The sequence below is a fragment of the Dermochelys coriacea genome, chromosome 20 (genome assembly GCF_009764565.3).
Source record: "Dermochelys coriacea isolate rDerCor1 chromosome 20, rDerCor1.pri.v4, whole genome shotgun sequence".
NCBI lineage: Eukaryota > Metazoa > Chordata > Testudines > Dermochelyidae > Dermochelys > Dermochelys coriacea.
Genome location: NC_050087.2, coordinates 15,636,367 through 15,654,333, shown reverse-complemented (window position 1 = coordinate 15,654,333; position 17,967 = coordinate 15,636,367). Strand labels below are relative to the sequence as shown.

At 61.0% G+C, this 17,967-nt stretch overlaps 1 protein-coding gene and 1 long non-coding RNA gene across 10 annotated transcripts in view; both read left to right on the top strand.

The window, feature by feature from the left end:
• Positions 1–17,967, top strand: part of LOC122458387 — a 493,263-nt gene that overhangs the window by 323,319 nt on the left and 151,977 nt on the right. The window lies entirely within an intron of this gene.
• ELAVL3 (ELAV like RNA binding protein 3) overlaps positions 6,891–17,967 on the top strand; it is a 42,829-nt gene continuing 31,752 nt past the window's right edge. For 4 of the 9 annotated variants that reach the window (XM_038379164.2, XM_038379167.2, XM_043506896.1 and 1 more), the window contains exon 1: positions 6,891–7,149. In XM_038379164.2, coding sequence (XP_038235092.1) covers positions 7,081–7,149 — 69 coding nt within the window. In that variant the 5' untranslated portion in view covers positions 6,891–7,080. Of the gene's footprint in view, positions 7,150–11,396; positions 11,623–17,967 lie in introns of those variants that run through there. The other 5 variants (XM_038379171.2, XM_038379169.2, XM_038379170.2 and 2 more) reach the window with 2 other exon arrangements.

Below are 17,967 nucleotides of genomic sequence, written 5' to 3'. Positions count from 1 at the left end.
GGGGCCTGGGAGTCAGCACTCCTGGGTTCTATTCCCAGCTCTTCCAGGAGAATGGGATGTAGTGGTTAGAGTGTGTGTGTCTGGGAGGGGAGCTGGGAGTCAGGACTCCTGGGGGCCCCATTCCCATTGAAATCCCCCCCTCCCAGAACTGGGAAAGCCACAAGGAAAATGCAAGGAGTGAAATGAACAAGACACAGGGCAAGGGTTACCCTAGTTCTGGGCACTCATAGGGCTGGCCTGGGGTGGGAGCAGGGGTCATGGGCATCGATCCATGGCCCCCAGCCAACGGCTACCGGGGCCTGAAATCAGAGGCCAGCTCCTTGCACCCTCTGGCCCTGAGCTGTTGCCAATCTGTCCCCCCGGCTAGCCCCTGCTCTGCTTCCAATCTGTTTCTGCTGCATCGCTGCCCCCCCTCCCTCCGTGCGACCGGCTCGTGCCTCCCTCTGGCCCCCTGCCCTGCTCTGCTGCAGATCTGCATCAACCGCAGCTCAGTGCATCCTCCTGCCCAGCACCGCATCCCGCTGCGCCATGCCCCTGCGGTGTCACCATCGCCCGCCCCCCTCCCACCCTGCCTCTTAATGCCACCTCCTGCACGTCGCTGCATCCCCGTGCAACCAGCCTGCGGCTCCTGGCAGCCTCTCGCCCTGAGCTGCTGCATCCCTGTCCTCCCCCCCCCCGCAAAGCAAGACACTGCAACCTCCTGCAACCTCCTGCTGCAAATCCGTATCCCCATCAGGTCAATGCAGCAGCCCCCCCCCACTGCAAAGCTGGGTCTCCCCCAGCCAGGATAAGACACCTCATGCCTCTGTCCATCTCCCTTCCCCCGACCACCTCGTGCCCAGCTGAGCTGCCAGCCCAGCCCCGGCTATTGCTGCTTCCCGGGGCAGTCAGGCCCTGGCGCTCAGCGAGAGACCTTGCTGCTGAAGGCCGGATCTGCTGACAAAGCCGAATGGGGAGTGCGTCTCCTCCCCAGGCCGACCAGTCTCCTATGTGCTGGGGTCCGCTCCTTGGGAGCAAGGCTGGGATTTGACGCAGCTCTGTGGCTTGCGGGGACCCACAGAGCATATTTTTCCAGGCTTACCATTATGACTATGGTAGCAGACAACTGAGACCACGGTCCCCCTTGTGCCGGGTGCTGCACCGACCCCCAACAAAGTCAGAGCCCCCCTCGTGCCAGGCACTGCTCAGACCCTGACCGCAATCACAGCTCACCCCGTGCCACCTTCTGCACAGACTCCAAGTGAGATCAGGGTCCCCAGACACAGAGAGACTGTCTCAGTCCTGAAGGCCTTTCCACCTCAGCAGACAAAGGCAGGATGGGGAAACTGAGTCCCAGAGGTGCAGGGCCTCGCCCAAGGTCATGCAGAGGGTCAGTGGGACAGCCAGGAATTGAACCCAGCTCTCTTGAGTCCCTGCCCAGGGCCTTAACCACCAGCCTCCTGGGGCAGAAGTGGGCATAGCAGGGATGAGGGGGTTGAGGCTGGTAGGGGCTGAGAGCTCCTGGCCTATGTACAGAGACGGTGCTGGGGGCCCAGTGCTGCATGGAGCGAGGTGGGGGCTCACTAGGGGGCGCTCTCCCCTTACAGTCAGTGCTGACCCCAGTGCCCCATATGGGCATTTCTGTAATGTGGACCCCTGGGAGACAGGCGGGGTCCCAGCAAACTCATGACATAGGGGGCCATCAGAGGGGAAGGCCTGGGTGGGACTCCCAGCCTGGAACTGAGCCAGCCCCCTACAAGGGAATGGCTGGGTCATAGGGGGAGGGGGGGCAGGACTCCATGAGTGTGGGTGGCGAGGTTTGATTTAGGGGCAGGGGGGTCAGGTAGGGGGATGGGTTTGCACTTGAGGGGTTGTGTTCTGTGTTACATTTGAGGGATGAAGACTGAGTTTTGGGGTGATGGTTTGCAGTGGGGAGGCTGTAGGATGGGGGGGTTGGTTTGCAGCAAGGGGGGCCCCCTCTTTCCCGTCCCCATGCTGGGGTTTCTGCACCCTCCCTGCCTTTTCCCTCTCTGCCATAGGGGGCCTCCTCCCCCTCTAATCCAATCTCCTCCCCCACCCCCGGCCATCTGGCTTCCTGGCCCTGAAATCAGAGTCCCTTTGGGACCCCTCTCCTCCGGCCATTCACAGCACATGGGCTGGGCACTGCCATCCTGGGGTGAGAGCCTGCATCTGCCAGGCCCCTTCCTCCCATGGGATACGGGGCTCGGCCTCCTCATCACATCCCCCCCCCGCAACCCCCCCGCGCAGGATGGTGGCAGATGTGGGATCACTGGCTAATTGGTGGCATATGGTCCCTGCTACCCACCCCTGCTCCTGGGGTTGGAGGGCAGGGACTGTGCTTGGCAGAGAGGAAAGGGAGAGATCAGTTTCAACCCCCACATCCTCCTCTAACCACCAGACCCTGCTCCCCTCCCAGATCCAGGGAGAGAACCCAGGAGTCCTGGCTCCCAGCCCCCCCTGCTCTTACCACCAGACCCTGCTCCCCTCCCAGATCCAGGGAGAGAATCCAGGAGTCCTGGCTCCCAGCCCCACCCCCGCTCTAACCACCAGACCCTGCTCCCCTCCCAGATCCAGGGAGAGAACCCAGGAGTCCTGGCTCCCAGCCCCCCCTGCTCTAACCATCAGACCCCGCTCCCCTCCGTTATTAGGCAGAAATCACTCTGTGGTGGTGGATGGGGATGGGGCCTGGGGTCTTGTCCCCTCCCCCACCCCAGGGGGTCTATTCACTGCAGTGCCGGGAGGAGGGGTAACCCCTCCCCCGCCTCTAGCTGTTGTTCCCCATGAGGGGAAGCTGACCCTTTGTGGACCCTGGCAGGTCGAGAGGCCAAAGTGCCCCCCCACTGACCCCTGTTCAAAGGTCATCTGAGGTCACTGGGGATATTGCAGCTGAAGCTCTGGAAAGTCCGGACCCCTTGGAGAGCAGGGTGGGGGCTGGGAGCCAGGACTCCTGGGTTCTTCCCCCAGCTCTGGGAGGGGAGTGGGGACTAGTGGTTAGAGTCGGGGGGGCTGGGAGCCAGGACTCCTGGGTTCTTTCCCCAGCTCTGGGAGGGAAGTGGGGACTAGTGGTTAGAGTCGGGGGGGGCTGGGAGCCAGGACTCCTGGGTTCTTTCCCATTGGCCCTGTCTCACTTCACTTCAGTGGTCCCCAGCATCCCGGGGGCGGGGGCGAGCCGAGAGCGGTTCAGGTTTGCTCCGCTTGCTCAGCCCGTCAGCGCCGCGGGGCCCCGCCTTGGGACCGAGGACAGGGGCGGCTCCCTGGAGCTGTCTGTGGTGCTGAATTGGGTCTGGTCTCAGCAAGTGCTACGGACTCAGCTTGACTGTCTCCGGACTCCTGGGTTCTCTCCCTGCCCTGGCCCTGGAGGGGAGTGGGGTCTAGTGGTTGGAACTGGGGCTGGGAGCCAGGACTCCTGGGTTCCCTCCCTGCCCTGGCCCTGGGAGAGGAGTGGGGTCTAGTGGTTGGAACTGGGGCTGGGAGCCAGGGCTCCTGGGTTCCCTCCCTGCCCTGGCCCTGGGAGGGGAGTGGGGTCTAGTGGTTGGAACTGGGGCTGGGAGCCAGGACTCCTAGGTTCTCTCCCTGGTTAGGGCAGGGCACCCAGTGAACAAGCGTGGGAGAGCCTCAGACCAGTTGTTTTGCTCCTTTCACACAATTCAGTGCAGGAGAAACTGAAGGGTATTTAGCAGAGACGTCGCTGGGGGTCTTGGAACTGCTGCCCCCCCAAGGCAGGATCTGCATGGGAGGATCTCTGCAGGAGCAGAGCATGGGCAGGAGTGGCATGGCCAGCATGAGTGCACGGGCCTTGTGAGGGAGAGGCCATTCATGTGTCACTAGGAGTGTGTTTGTGCACCAGGCCCCCTTAGCTGCCAGTGCATGGCTCCCATCCCTGCCTGTCCAGATGGACGCAATCAGTCCCCATGGCTCAGGGGACACCCCTGGCCCCCACCTCCTGACCTGGTGATGGCTGGTTTTGCTTCACCTTCCACCCAGATTGGAGCATCCAGCATGCACCCAAACACCAAGCAGGGCTGGGCCTGCATCAGAGAGCTCCGCTGGGCTGGTTCTGCATGGGAGATGTGTGTGGGGGGCAGGTCCTGGGCTGTGATCACAGGTAGATCTGGGACAGCGCTATGGGCATGATACTAGGCTAGACACTCTGGCCGTGCTATCTACTGTAGTCCGGCCACGGCCCCAATCTCCTCCTGGAGCTGGGAGTGGAACTCAAGAGTTCACCCCCCTCCCTTGCTCTAATCCCCTGAGCCCACTCTCCACCCAGAGCACGGAACAGGACCCAGGAGCCCTGACTCCCAGCCCCTCTCCCCCTCTCTGACCCCCTGAGCTCACTCTCCACACAGAACCCAGAAGAGAACCCATGTGTCCTGACTCCCAGCCCCCCTCCCTCTCTGTGACCCCCTGAGCCCACTCTCCACACAGAACCCAGAAGAGAACCCATGTGTCCTGACTCCCAGCCCCCCTCCCTCTCTGTGACCCCCTGAGCCCACTCTCCACACAGAACCCAGAAGAGAACCCAGGTGTCCTGACTCCCAGCCCCCCTCCCCCTCTCTGACCCCCTGAGCCCACTCTCCACCCAGAACAGAACCCAGGAGCCCTGACTCCCAGCCCCCCTCCCTCTCTGTGACCCCCTGAGCCCACTCTCCACACAGAACCCAGAAGAGAACCCATGTGTCCTGACTCCCAGCCCCCCTCCCTCTCTGTGACCCCCTGAGCCGACTCTCCACACAGAACCCAGAAGAGAACCCAGGTGTCCTGACTCCCAGCCCCCCTCCCCCTCTCTGACCCCCTGAGCCCACTCTCTACCCAGAACCCAGAACAGAACCCAGGAGCCCTGACTCCCAGCTCCCCTCCCTCTCTGTGACCCCCTGAGCCCACTCTCTACCCAGAACCCAGAAGAGAACCCAGGAGCCCTGACTCCCAGCCCCCCTCCCCCTCTCTGACCCCCTGAGCCCACTCTCTAACCAGAACCCAGAACAGAACCCAGATGTCCTGACTCCCAGCCCCCCTCCCTCTCTGTGACCCCCTGAGCCCACTCTCCACGCAGAACCCAGAAGAGAACCCAGGTGTCCTGACTCCCAGCCCCCCTCCCCCTCTCTGACCCCCTGAGCCCACTCTCCACCCAGAAGAGAACCCAGGAGCCCTGACTCCCAGCTCCCCTCCCTCTCTGTGACCCCCTGAGCCCACTCTCCACCCAGAACCCAGAACAGAACCCGGGAGCCCTGACTCCCAGCCCCCCTCCCCCTCTCTGACCCCCTGAGCCCACTCTCCACCCAGAACAGAACCCAGGAGCCCTGACTCCCAGCCCCCCTCCCCCTCTCTGACCCCCTGAGCCCACTCTCCACCCAGAGCCCGGAACAGAACCCAGGAGACCTGACTCCCACCCATGTGCCCTGTAGGCCAAATCACCCCCCAGCCTCCCACCAGTGTGACAAATCGAGCTGCCACTTCCAAGGTGCCCTCATGGTCAGGTGCCACCCTGGGATCAGAAATAGGGGCAAGATAGTTCACCCCCCTCCTCCCTGGGGCAGCGTCTGTGGGAGCCCAGCCCCCAGCCCTGGCAGAGACCCCCCCATGAAACTGACCAGAAACCCGGGCAACTGACTAGCCTCTTTTCCTGCTTGGGAGCCTCTGCTCTGAGCTGGCAGGGTGGCTGGGGCCAGGGAGGGGCCCCCTGCGGGTGTGCTGCAGTCCCTGCTCTGGGGAGACACAGGGGCGCCAGGCTGTGTTTCCCCAGCCTCCAATTCCCGAGTCCATCAAAGTGGGAGGCCGGGATCCTGTGAACACTTGTGCCCACGTGAAACTTTTCTATGGTGCGTCAGCATCTGGGGTGCTTGTGAGGAGTGAGCTGAGAACACTGAGGGGTTTGGGGGGAGGCTACATGGAGGGAACAAAAGCATGAGCTGAGGGCGGGGGAAGGGCAGGCTGGCAGGTGTTGGGGGGGGCAGGAAGGGAGGGGTCAGAAGAGTGCAGCTGGGAGGCTTTTGCTCCCCGTCATTGTTCCTGCCACAATGTCCTGATTTCCATGGTGGGGCAGTGACCGCGTGCGGGATAAAGAGATCCAGGCAGGACGATGCCCCAGCCCAGCCGTGGAGGGAGCAGGGAAGGGCCCCGTGTGGCTGGGGAGAACATAGGGGCTATCGGCCTCCATGGAAGAGCCTCAAGGTCATCCCATCCCCTCCCCCAGCACTTTCTGCTCCCCCACCTGGGGCTGTTACACACACAGTCAGCTGCATCTCAGCGCTGGGTATAAACAGCTGCCCCACCTCACCCCAGGAGTGGCTGTGTTTCAGCGCTGGGTGAGGACTTCTTGTACAAACAGCTACTGTGCCCTGCCCCAGGGGTGGCTGCATCTCCATGCCAGACAAGGGATCCCTGCATAAAGAGCTGCCACGTCCCACGCCTGCTCTACTCTAACCACTAGGCAAGTGGTTTTCAACCTGTGGGCCGTGGATCCCTGGGGGGTCTGCAGACTACGTCGAAGATTTCCAAAGGGGGCCGCAGCTCAATTCAAAATTCGTTAGGCGTCTGCTAATGAATAAAGGTTGAAAACCACTGCACTAGGCCTCACACCCCTCCCAGAGCTGGGAACAGAACCCAGGAGTCCTATCCGCCAGCCCCCTCCTCTCCCTGCTCTAACCACTAGATGCAGCTTCCCATTAGAATGTGGACAGGTGGCAGGACTTAGCAGCATCTCCTTCGACACCCGCGGCTGACAGTACGTGCCGTGGGCCAGGTTCTCCGACAGCCAGCTCCCGGCCTGTCCCCCCCTCGGCCCTTCCCTTTGCACGGCAGCATCAAAATATCCGGCTCCTTTCCCTCTGCAAAGAATCTGACGGGAAGGGAGCCGCGTGTGCGCGTCGAGGGGGGTGTTGGTCAGTTTCGGTTCTTCGGTGTGGCGAGATTCCTTTTCTGCTTCCGGCTCTCCCTGGGTGGAAAATCGCAGGCCGGCTGGGCTATAAATCACCGGCCGCGGCTACCAACCCGTTACCTAGCTATGCGTGCGTGTCTCTTTCTTCCTTTCCCCTGGGACTAACTGCAATTTTCTCTCCTCTCTCACTGCTTCCATCAGCAATGGCGACGCTATACAAAATGAGCAGATGCCCGCAAGATGCAGAAAGATACCCGCTGAGCGCAAATGAGGTAGGGGACAAGGCACCGTCTCAGCTTAACCAAAACCAATCCTCTCTCCTCGGTTATTAGCGAACACCCACCCCCCTTCCCGCTCCCACCGCCACCTCCTCCTCCTGCCCCCCAAATTGGTGGGTTTCGATGGAAACGGGGCCGGATTGGAGCCGGGGGATGGCGGAGCTAGGTCCAAAGCGACTGCCACACGCCCTCCCCGAGGCTGCACGCGGGGGCGTGTGTGTCTCTAGCCGGGGTGGTGGCATGTTTGCCGATGCTCGGTTCGGAAATCTAGCAGGCGACAGGAGGGCTTTTCTCCCTGCATCGCGCTGCTTCTGTTGGAGCGAGACATTGCGCTGATTTCCCTACAGACAGGGTGGGCAGGCCAGGATCCGCCAGGGAAGGGGAGAGAAAGAGATGGGGCTAGAAAGCACCCAGTTTGGGGCCCATGTGCATCCCCCTGATTGTGCTGTGAGACCAGGGTGGCGGTCAGGGGTGGTGGTAGTGTGTGTGTGTGTGTGTGTGTGAGAGGGTGTTGCGGCACTTTGGCCAGGCAGGGGGAACAGCTGCCAAAGAAAACTTTCTAGAAATGTCTAGAGACCTCTGGAGAGAGGAGACTTTGATTTCAGAAACAAACTGAAGAGGCAGGACACCTGGGTTGTGGTCCCAGGTTGTGTGCGATAGGCGGCGCTGAATGCAAGGGTGGGTGGGGGCTGGGCATCAGAACTCCTGGGTTCTATTAGTGGCTCTGGGAGGGGAGTTGCGGCCTAGTGGGCTAGAGCAGGAAGGGGCTGGGAGTCAGGACTCCTGGGTACTCTCCCTGCCTCGGGGAGTGGAACTTTCTTTAGGGGTGAGAACAGGGGGAGATTAGGAGCCCAGACTCCTGGATTCTGCCCCAGCTCAGTGGGGGGCTGAAGGCATGTCCCTGCCCTGCTCGTTGCCTCAGTTTCCCCCACCGTGAAATGAGGATAATACATGCCTCCCTTTCCCGAGCACTGTGTGACCTGCTGAATGTGGCTTTAGGCCAGGGCATTTTTCACTGAAGGCAAGGAGTGGTGAGCATGTCGAACCTGGGATGAAGTGACTTTCACTGCAGTTATTTCTCTGGCACTGGGCTCTAGCTCTGTAGTATCTGGGCAGCTCACAAACATCTGCCTGGATGTATCGTTCACCTCATGCTACAGATGGGGAAACTGAGGCATGGGGGAAGGAAGTGACTTGGTCAAGGTCACACAGGGAGTCTGTGGCAGAGCCAGAAATAAAACCCAGGAGTCCTGGCTCCCAACCCACCGTCTTCTAATCACTAGACTCCACTCCCCTCCCAGAGCTGGGTAACCCAGGAGTCCTGGCTTTGATGCCGCCCCAGGGAGTGGGGATTGGCTGTCTCAGGGAACTGGATATGGGGCCTTTCCTATGTAGGAGGTGCCCCCTCCAATCCAGACCTAGGGGAGTGGGGAACTGGATACGGGATGCGTAGAGGATCCAGTCTCCATGGTCCACCTTGTCAGTCGCCTTCCTTCAGTCGTCCCCTGGGGATAACGACACAGTGACAGTCTCCCTTTCCCACATTGCATTCTGTGCCCTATTGGTAACTCCAGTCTGAACCCTGGACCTCCCCGCCCCACCTGCCTGAGCCAGTGGAGACTCCCCATTTGACACCAGCAGTATAGGCACTATGACACAGAGCTGAGCTGCTCTGATTCCTTCTCAGGCCAGTGCTGCCATTCAGGGCCTGCAGGCTCTTTGGATGGCCATGGGTGGGTGCCCTCTACCGCGGCTCCCCTGCAGCTCTTCCCTCCCCTCAGGGCTCTGTTGCTTAACCTAGAAAGGATCTCCCTTTGCTGGCAGCAGTAGTTAGTCTTTTATCCAACCTCCCTGTGTGGCCAGACTAGAGGCACCATCGCTCCACTAGCCTCAATGCTGAATGCAACCTGAGTCCATCCCTCCCCACCGGGCCCATCAGGCCTGGACTGTCCCTCCCTTGGGGTCTGCCCAGCACAATGGGGCCCCTGGATTAGCTGCAGTCATTTACCTGGCATTTCAGCAGCTCAGGAACTGAGCGATGCCAGGGCGTGAAGCGGAGACTGAGTGAAACCGGAGACTTTCAGAGCTAACGTATCAACTGGAGTGAAGGCTGCTCCGAGCAAAGACTGGGAAACCAGGACTCTTGGGACTCCGGGAGAGCCAGGGAAGGGATTGGGAGCCAGCACTCCTGGGTTCTGTCCCCAGCTCTGCCACTGCCTCACTGGGCATGTCCCTCTTTGTGCCTCAGTTTCTCTGCCCCCGTGAAATGTGGGTTAATCTTGCTGGTGGAGCAGAGTCTGCCCTGCAGTTGGATGCCCCCCAGCATAACTCCCTTTCCCTGCGGTTGTGCCCCCTGACCCAGACACCCAGAGATTCAATGGCATGACACGAAAGAGATTCTCTGTCTCGGCCTGGTTCGATCACAGATCCTGGCTGGCTGGCCTTATACACATCATCTAGCTACCTATCTAGCCCCACACACCCATCTATCTATCTATCTATCTACCTATCTATCTATCCCCATACACCCCCTCTATCTATCTATCTATCTATCTATCTATCTATCTATCCCCATACACCCCATCTATCTATCTATCTATCTAGCCCCACACATCTCTCTCTCTCTCTCTTTATCCCCATACACCCCATCTATCTATCTATCTATCTATCTATCTATCTATCTATCTATCTATCTATCTATCTATCTATCCCCATACACCCCATCTATCTATCTATCTATCTATCTATCTAGCCCCACACATCTCTCTCTCTCTCTCTCTCTTTATCCCCATACACCCCATCTATCTATCTATCCATCTCTAGCTATTTTTATCTCTTTCTATATATATCTCCTCTCCCTCTCTCTGGGTTGTATCTGAAAGACCACCCCTCTCCTTCCCCCCTCCCCGGAGCTGAGGGGTCCCCCCCACCCCAGGGAGGGGAGACGGGGGGGCGGTACAGGGGCTTCTGCATGTAGGATGGGGTCCGAGTGAATACTGGGGGGGGGCTTGGAGTGCAGTATGGGGAGGCGCGTGCAGGAGCTGGGGTGGGGGCTGCTTGGGAGGGATGGATGTACCATGGGGTGGGGGCTACGTGTGCTATCGGGGGGGTGCTATCCGGGGGGGCCGGGCTGCGTTTGCTACCCCTGGGGGGGCGCTATGGGGCGTGTGCTATCCGCGGGGGGGGGCACTGTGTGTACCATCGGGGCGGGGCTGCGTGTGCTATCGGGGGTGTGTGTGTGTGAAATCTTGGGGAGTGATGTTCTATCGGGGGGGCGGGGCTGCGTGTGCTACCCCGGGGGGGGCGCTATGGGGCGTGTGCTATCCGCGGGGGGGGCTGTGTGTGCCATCGGGGGCGGGGCTGCGTGTGCTATGGGGGGGTGGATGGGTGTTAACCAAGCGAGAACTCGCTGCCGCTGGTCCCAGCCAATGAGCCGGGTCCCGTCGCTGGGGGGCCGGCGGGGGTCGGGGGGGGGGCGCGGGGCAGCCGGACCCAGCCATCACGCACGGCGGGGGGGCTGCAGAGGATCCTTTGTTTTTTTGCATATTGGAGGGGGGGAGAAAAAACAAGACCCCCCCTCGAAAAGTAACCCCGCCTCCCCCCCCCCCCGTAATAAACCCCGGGTTTAAATAACCAAGGACATTGAAAGGACCAGCCAGCGCAAGGCTGCAGCTGCCGCTCCTCCGGTTCCTTCCTTTTCTCGTTCTTTTCCTTTTTTTCTTTTCTTCTTCCTCTTTTTCGTTCCCCCCCCCCGCCCCCCTTCTCTCCTCGCCCCCGGGCCAAGACTCGGCTCCTTCTGTTCATTTCATTGTTGGGTTTTACATCTTCGTTTCCATTCCCTCCGCTCTCCCTTCTCCTCCGCCTTCTCCCTCCGGTCCGGTTCTCCTCCCTTGTCCCTTTTCTCGTCCACCCCCCCCTCCTTTCTCGCCTTCCTTTCTTCCCAGAGAGGCCGAGAACAAGAGGACCCCCCCTGCTTGTCTCCCCCCCACTGCTCAGCCCTCCCGCTCATCTCCCCCCCACCGCTCAGCCCCCCTGCTCATCTCCCCCCCACTGCTCAGCCCCCCCTCTCATCTCCCCCCCGCTCAGCCCCCCCGCTCATCTCCCCCGCCCCGCTCAGCCCCCCCGCTCATCTCCCCCCCGCTCAGCCTCCCCTGCTCATCTCCCCCCCCGCTCAGCTCCCCCCGTGCTGCTCAGCCCCCCCTACTCAGCTCCCCCCCTACTGCTCAGCCCCCCCATCCCAATCTCCCCCCCTCCGCCGCTGGACCTACACACATCGAGCCCCGATCGTCGCCCGGGATTTGGCTTTTCAATCGGTCCTCCGGATTTCCCTCCTCCCGCTCCTCGGCGCTGATCCGACCCCACCCGGGGCGGGGGGCAGGGGGGTGCGGGCCGGCGGCTGGAGAGCGCAGCCCCACGGCCGCCCGGCCCTGCAGCGGGAGTGCCCGCGGCGCTGGAAGAATGGTCACCGTAGGTATCTGGGGGGGTTGGTGGGATGCGTGGGGGGGTTGACTGATATCGGGGTGCACGTCTTTTGGGGGTGTACGGTATAAATTTCCCCCTCCCCCCAGTCCCTGCACTGCGATTTCGGCTGGATCTTGCAGCCCGGTCCCCAGTTGGCTGTCAGGGGGTGGGGTGGGGATCGGGGTGAAACGTGGGTGTACAGGTGCCAGGATGGGGGGGGATCCCCTGAATCTACAGAGCACTGGCCCCATAGCGCGCGTGGGGCAGAGCTGTGGGGCGAGCTAGGGCATGGCCGGGGGGGAGGGGGTTGAGAACAGGGCTCAACATGGAGACCGGCAGCTGCAAAGAATCGATACCGAATAGGGTGGGGAGGGGGTGTCCGTGGCGGTAACCGGGGGGGGGTCTGGAGATGGGCGATACGCGGGGTCTATGCATCTGTAGGAATATTTCCCATGTCAGTGACTGGCTAAGCCGCAGGGCGGGGGATGTTCTGGGGGTGCGTTTCTGGAGCCAGGGATTGATATAAAATATACCCCGGGTGGGAGCGTGTCTGGGGACGGATGGATCGTATGTACGGCGTGTGTGTGAACTATACCGGTGTGTGTGTGTGTGCGGGGGGTAGAGAGCGAGATGTGTGTGTCTACACACATGTGACTGCAAGGTACACTCTGGTGTGTGGATCTCCAGGTATGGCTGTATAATGCACTGGGCACATGTATATTGTACCCTTTGTGTGTGTGTGCTGCTAGGGGTGTGTGTGCGTGTGTGTGTGTGTGTGAGTGTCAGTGTGTGTGCTGATAGGGGTGTGTGTGAGTGTCAGTGTGTATGCTGATAGGGGTGTGTGTGTGTGAGTGTCAGTGTGTGTGCTGATAGGGGTGTATGTGAGTGTGTGTGTCAGTGTGTATGCTGATAGGGGGTGTGTGTGTGAGTGTCAGTGTGTGTGCTGATAGGGGTATGTGTCAGTGTGTGTGTGTGTCAGTGTGTGTACTGATAGGGGTGTGTGTGAGTGTGTGTGCTGATAGGGGTGTGTGCGTGTGTGTGTGAGTGTCAGTGTGTGTGCTATAGGGGTGTGTGAGTGTCAGTGTATGTGTGCTGATAGGGGTGTGTGTGTGTATAGATCTAGATATATGGCTATAACCTCATGTTTGCATCCTTATTACTTGCGATACACTAATGCCTGAGACCCCTCCAGAATCAAGATCAGGGCCAGGCACTGCCCAGACCCCGCCCGAGATGGGGCCCCCCATTGTGCTAGGTGCTGCCCAGACCCTGCCCGAGATGGGCCCCCCCATTGTGACGGCTGCTGCCCAGACCCCGCCCAAGATGAGGCCCCCGCATTGTGCTGGGCGCTGCCCAGACCCCTGCCGAGATCAGGCCCCCGCGTCATGCCAGCCGCTGGGCGCTGCGGAGACACGCAGGGAGAGACACACAATCCTTCAGAGCTGGATACATTTTTGTGCGTGATGGGAGAGCAGCTCCTGCGGAATTGCCTTTCTCTGGGTGCTGAGACAGCAGCTCCCCCCTCGCCCCCCCCCCGCCATCTCAGGCTCTGCAGGAGGAGAAGCCAGCCTGGTTCTGAACAATGGGAACTGACAGCGGGCTGGCTTTGGGGGGATGGGGGGCTTGATCATGGACAAGCTCCCCCCCCCCTCCCGACACACTCAGGTTTTGCATTTGCAAATTGTAAATCCTGTTTGTTTTTTTTCCAATCCAGTGTCTCTCCCTCGCGAGGTCATTTTAAACCCAGCCGCTCTCCTGTGCCCCACACGCGTGGGCTGGCGGTGCCAGGCGCAGCGCCCGGGGTCTCAATGCCCCCGCCTCCGGCTTGCTAATTTAGGAGCCTTTTAAAAACCATCCCCCCTCCCCCCAGCTGAATTGCAGATTTGAACAACCCTCCTAGGACATCGTGTGTTTGCAGTTGTGTGGCTCGCTCTGCAAGCAAGGCCTCTGTCTACCTAATTTAACATCAACCCCCCCGTTTAATTTTAGATTGTTTCAACCTTCCCCCTCCACACCAGGGGGGCCTCAAGTGCTATGGGGCAAGGGGGCTCCCACTTAGTTTGCCACCCCCCGACTTTTCATAGATCTCTATGCTGCACTTCTCCCCACCCTGCCCCGCAGACTTGCACGTGACCTCCTAGAATAGGGTGATCAGACAGCAAGTGTAAAACATCGGGATGGGGGGGGGGTAATCAGTGCCTAGATAAGAAAAAGCCCCCAAAATCGGGACTGTCCCTATAAAATCGGGACATCTGGGCACCGTACCCTAGAGCCATAGGCTGGGATGGGTCAGCGGGTCTAGGCCGGGCCTGGTCCAGGTGCAGGATTCGTTGTGTCTAAACCATCCCAGCCAGAAAATGTTCTGACCCAACTGTGTCCCCCGCACCTTGATCCCCCCCCGGCCACTCCCCGCGTTGCCCTTGTCCTCAGCGTCTCCCTCGCTCATTTCAACGCACCCACAAACCGCACCCCCCCCCGTTTCTTTGAAGATCCTGCCGAGCCAGCAAGGGTGTAGGCCCGAGCTGGGGGGGGGGCCTCGGCGCAAACCGGTTCCCGCTGGCGCCAGTCCCTCGTCCCCGCGAGCATTAAGATCATCCTTACCCCCCCCATACACACATTTTGAATTCAAGGTCGGTTTGAGAGCCCCTCCCCCAACAGAGAGACACTTTTCCGGAGCGACAAAAGCCATTTTGACCTTGTAGCGATTCAGAGGCACCTTCGGGCCCAGCAATTCGCTGTCCCCCTAACACTCCCTCTGGGAGGATTTAACTTGGGGGGTGGGTTCAGAGAAAGGGCAGCTGGGGGTGGAAAGGGAGGTGTCGCAGAGGGAGGAGGGGTGGATTTTGGGGGCCCCTCATGGGCAACAACCCGGTCTGGACAGAGTGGTGGGTGGGGGTGGGGGGCGGGATGGAGGAATTTGGGGAGTCCCCAGTGGAATAGGCCATGGGGGGAGGAGAAAGGGGGGCGATCTCTGGGGACCCCCCAATGGAAGCTGCCCCGCTCTCTCCGTTCCCGTTAGCAGTGCTTTTTGTGTCATGGGGGGGCAGCAGGGAAGGGGGCTGGGGGGGCAGCAATGCAGCAGAGAGGGGATGTGTATGTGCATGTGGGGGGTGCAGCTGCTGTGCCTGCACAGTGCAGGTGGCTTAGTCGTGGGGGAGGGGGAGCCCCATTTCCTTCCCCCCCTGTGGAGGAGGGAGCAGTTTGGCGAGCTGACAAAGGCGTGTGAAGGGGAGGGGGAAGCAGGGGAAGAGCCAGAGTTGGCTGGGGCGGGGGGTGGGGGCTCTGCCACATCCCCTGCCTTTGGAGCAGGGACTCCCCCATGTTGCCTGCCCTGTCCCCCTCCATGCACACACGGCAAAGAGCTGGGGATGGGCTGGGGGCTTTGTGCAGAGGGGATAGAAATGGGAGGGGGCTGGTGTGAGGTATTGGGGGGCTGGTGTGTTGCACTGGGGGGGCTGGTGTGTTGCTGTTCCTGGGGGGGTGATGTACTGGGGCTGGTGTGAGGTATTGGGGGGCTGGTATGTTGCTCTGGGGAGGGGCTGGTGTGTTGCTGTTCCTGGGGGGGTGATGTATTGGGGGCTGGTGTGTTTCATTGGGAGGTTGGTGTGTTGCACTGGGGGGCTGGTGGGTTGCTATTCCTGGGGGGCTGGTGTGTTTCATTGGGGGGCTGGTGTGATGTATTGGGGGACTGGTGGGTTGCACTGGGGGGCTGGTGGGTTGCTATTCCTGGGGGGCTGGTGTGTTGCACTGGGGAACTGGTGGGTTGCACTGGGGGGCTGGTGGGTTGCTATTCCTGGAGGGCTGGTGGGTTGCACTGGGGGGCTGGTGTTTTGCTGTTCCTAGGGGGCTGGTGTGATATATTGGGGGGCTGGTGTGATGTATTGGGGGTCTGGTGGGTTGCACTGGGGGGCTGGTGGGTTGCTATTCCTAGGGGGCTGGTGTGATGTATTGGGGGGCTGGTGTGTTGCTGTTCCTGGGGGGCTGGTGGGTTGCTATTCCTAGGGGGCTGGTGTGATGTATTGGGGGGCTGGTGTGTTGCTGTTCCTGGGGGGCTGGTGGGTTGCAATCACAGGGTGGGGGGTGGTACATCCTTCTCCCCCAGGGGTGCCTCCAGCCTGGACCCCGCCCTCCCAGTCTCATCTCTCTCCTTCCCCTTATGCTGCCAGTCCCTGGGCAGCGCTTTGAGCCCCCAGAAAATGGCTGCCAAGCAGGCACCCCCGCCCCGCCCTGCCCCATGGGGAGATGGTGGGGTGCCTGGGGCAGCCCTCCAGTGATGAGCCGAGAGCCCCACCCCCCTGCATGGGGAGGCCTCACTCTCTGGGAGGACGAGGCCCTGCACCCCCAGCCCAGGAGGAGAGTCTGGGGAGGGAGGATCCTTGGGGTGGGGGTGGGGAATCCCATGTGGCGCAGGCCCTGTGGTGAGCCCCTGCTGCTGCCATGGTACCCAGGAGTCCTGCCTGACGCCCCACATCCCCACCAGCCCTGGAAGGACCCAGAAGTCCTGGCTGAACCCCACCCCCCCATCAGCACCGGGCCTTCCTCAGCCCCGCCCCATTTCAGTCCCTGGCCAGTTCCCTGCAGGGCTCAGCCAGGGCACCTGCTACAGGGCCCCGGTGCTGGGAGGGGAGTGGGTAGAGCGGGGGGCGGGGCTGGGAGTCAGGACTCCTGGGTTCTATTCCCAGCTGCAGCTCCGGGCACTGGGGGGATGTTATTGTCCGATGCTCCCAGCTGGGTGTCACTCTTTGTTCTTTGCACCTTTATCCCTTCCTAGAGCAATGGGGGGGGAGGGGGGATCTGTGCCAGCCAGGCTGCCCTGCCCCCTCCATGCCCAGCTGGCTTGCTGCTGCCCGGAGCCAGGCCCCCCTCCCCAGGCTCAGGGCTCTGAGGTCCCTTCTGCACAGAGCCCACTTGGCTTTGGGCTCAGGGTCCTCAGTGCCCCCCCCTAGCCTCATGGGATCCCTCTCTGGACCCCCAGAGCTCAAATGTAATGAGTTTCTGCAGCAGGATATGAGCATGTGTGGTGGGGAGCAGGGGGATGTGGGTCAGGAGTGAGGGGCACCGGTAGAGTTGCAGGGAGCCCAGGGTGGGACGAGTATGTAGGACTTGTGTCATGTCCTGTAGTGTGTAGGATGTGTGGTTACTGGTCCACTTTGTGGTCATTAAGGATCCAGGACTCCTGGGTTCTCCCCCCAGCTCTGGGAGGTGAGTGGGGTCTAGTGGGCTAGAACAAGAAGGCAGGGCTTCTGGGTTCTCTGTGCCTCACTTTCCCATCTGTACACTGGGGAGAATAGCCCTGCCTTGCCTCGCGGCGTGGGGGTGGGGGTTAGATAAGCACCTGTTGTTGTAGTATCTGACTCCCCCATAATACGGCACCTCCCAATCTTTATCCTTACACCCAGCCCCATGAGGCGGGCTGTTATTGCCATTGTACAGATGGGGAAACTGAGGCACGGAGTGGCTAAGGCCTTTTTATTGGAAGGTAGGAGCCTAAATACCTTCATGGCTCTGGTCCAAGAGCAGGAAACTGAGCCCAGGGCTCCCAGGGCGGAGGTCTAACTGCTGGGCCCAGCTTCCTGCCTGGCAGCCCTGACTGTGTGTGCCTTCATTTCCCCTCCCGTCCCCCTCCATGGGCTTGGCTGGCACCGTTCTCCCTCCCTGCTCTGCCTGCCCCAGGGCCTTGCATCCTAATCTGCTCCGGGTTGGGGGGCTGGGCTCCAAACGTTGTGCCCCCCACAGCAGCTGTGCAGTGCCCTGTGGGCCAGAATGCACCAGACCCCTTCTGAGGAGCTATCTGCCCCCCAGCTCCTGGTGTGCCGTCCCTGGCCCTGGGCATCAAGTGAGTCTCGGTGCCTTCCCCCCAGGCCTGGGGCCCTGCGTGAGGGAACTGTGGGCACCCGACTCTCCTAGGATGCTGCTGAGGCTGGCGGCAGGGCAGATTCCCTGAACCCCCCCTCACCCCACACACACGCAATGACCCACACAGCCAGGGCTGGGCTGAGTCTAAGGGAGGTTCTTCCCCAAGGCTGATGGAACCAGACAGACCCTGGGCTGCTCCCCAGAGGAAGGTGCAATTACCCAGCTGCCCCTGGGGCTTGGGCTTGCAGAGCTGCAGGGGCCCAGGTTGGGAGCCAGAACCCAGTGTCCTGTGTTCTAGTCCCGGCCTGGGAGGGGAGTGAGGTCTGGTGGTTAGAGCAGGGGATGCTGGGAGCCAGGACTCTTGGGTTCTAGCCCCAGCCCTGGAAGGGGAGTGGTGTTGAGATCCTGAGCTCAGGGTGGTTCATGCTGGCAACTCCTGAGCTGTAAACAAGCCCAACGCGGGTGCATCCCGTGTGGCTCCCAGCCCTTCGTCAC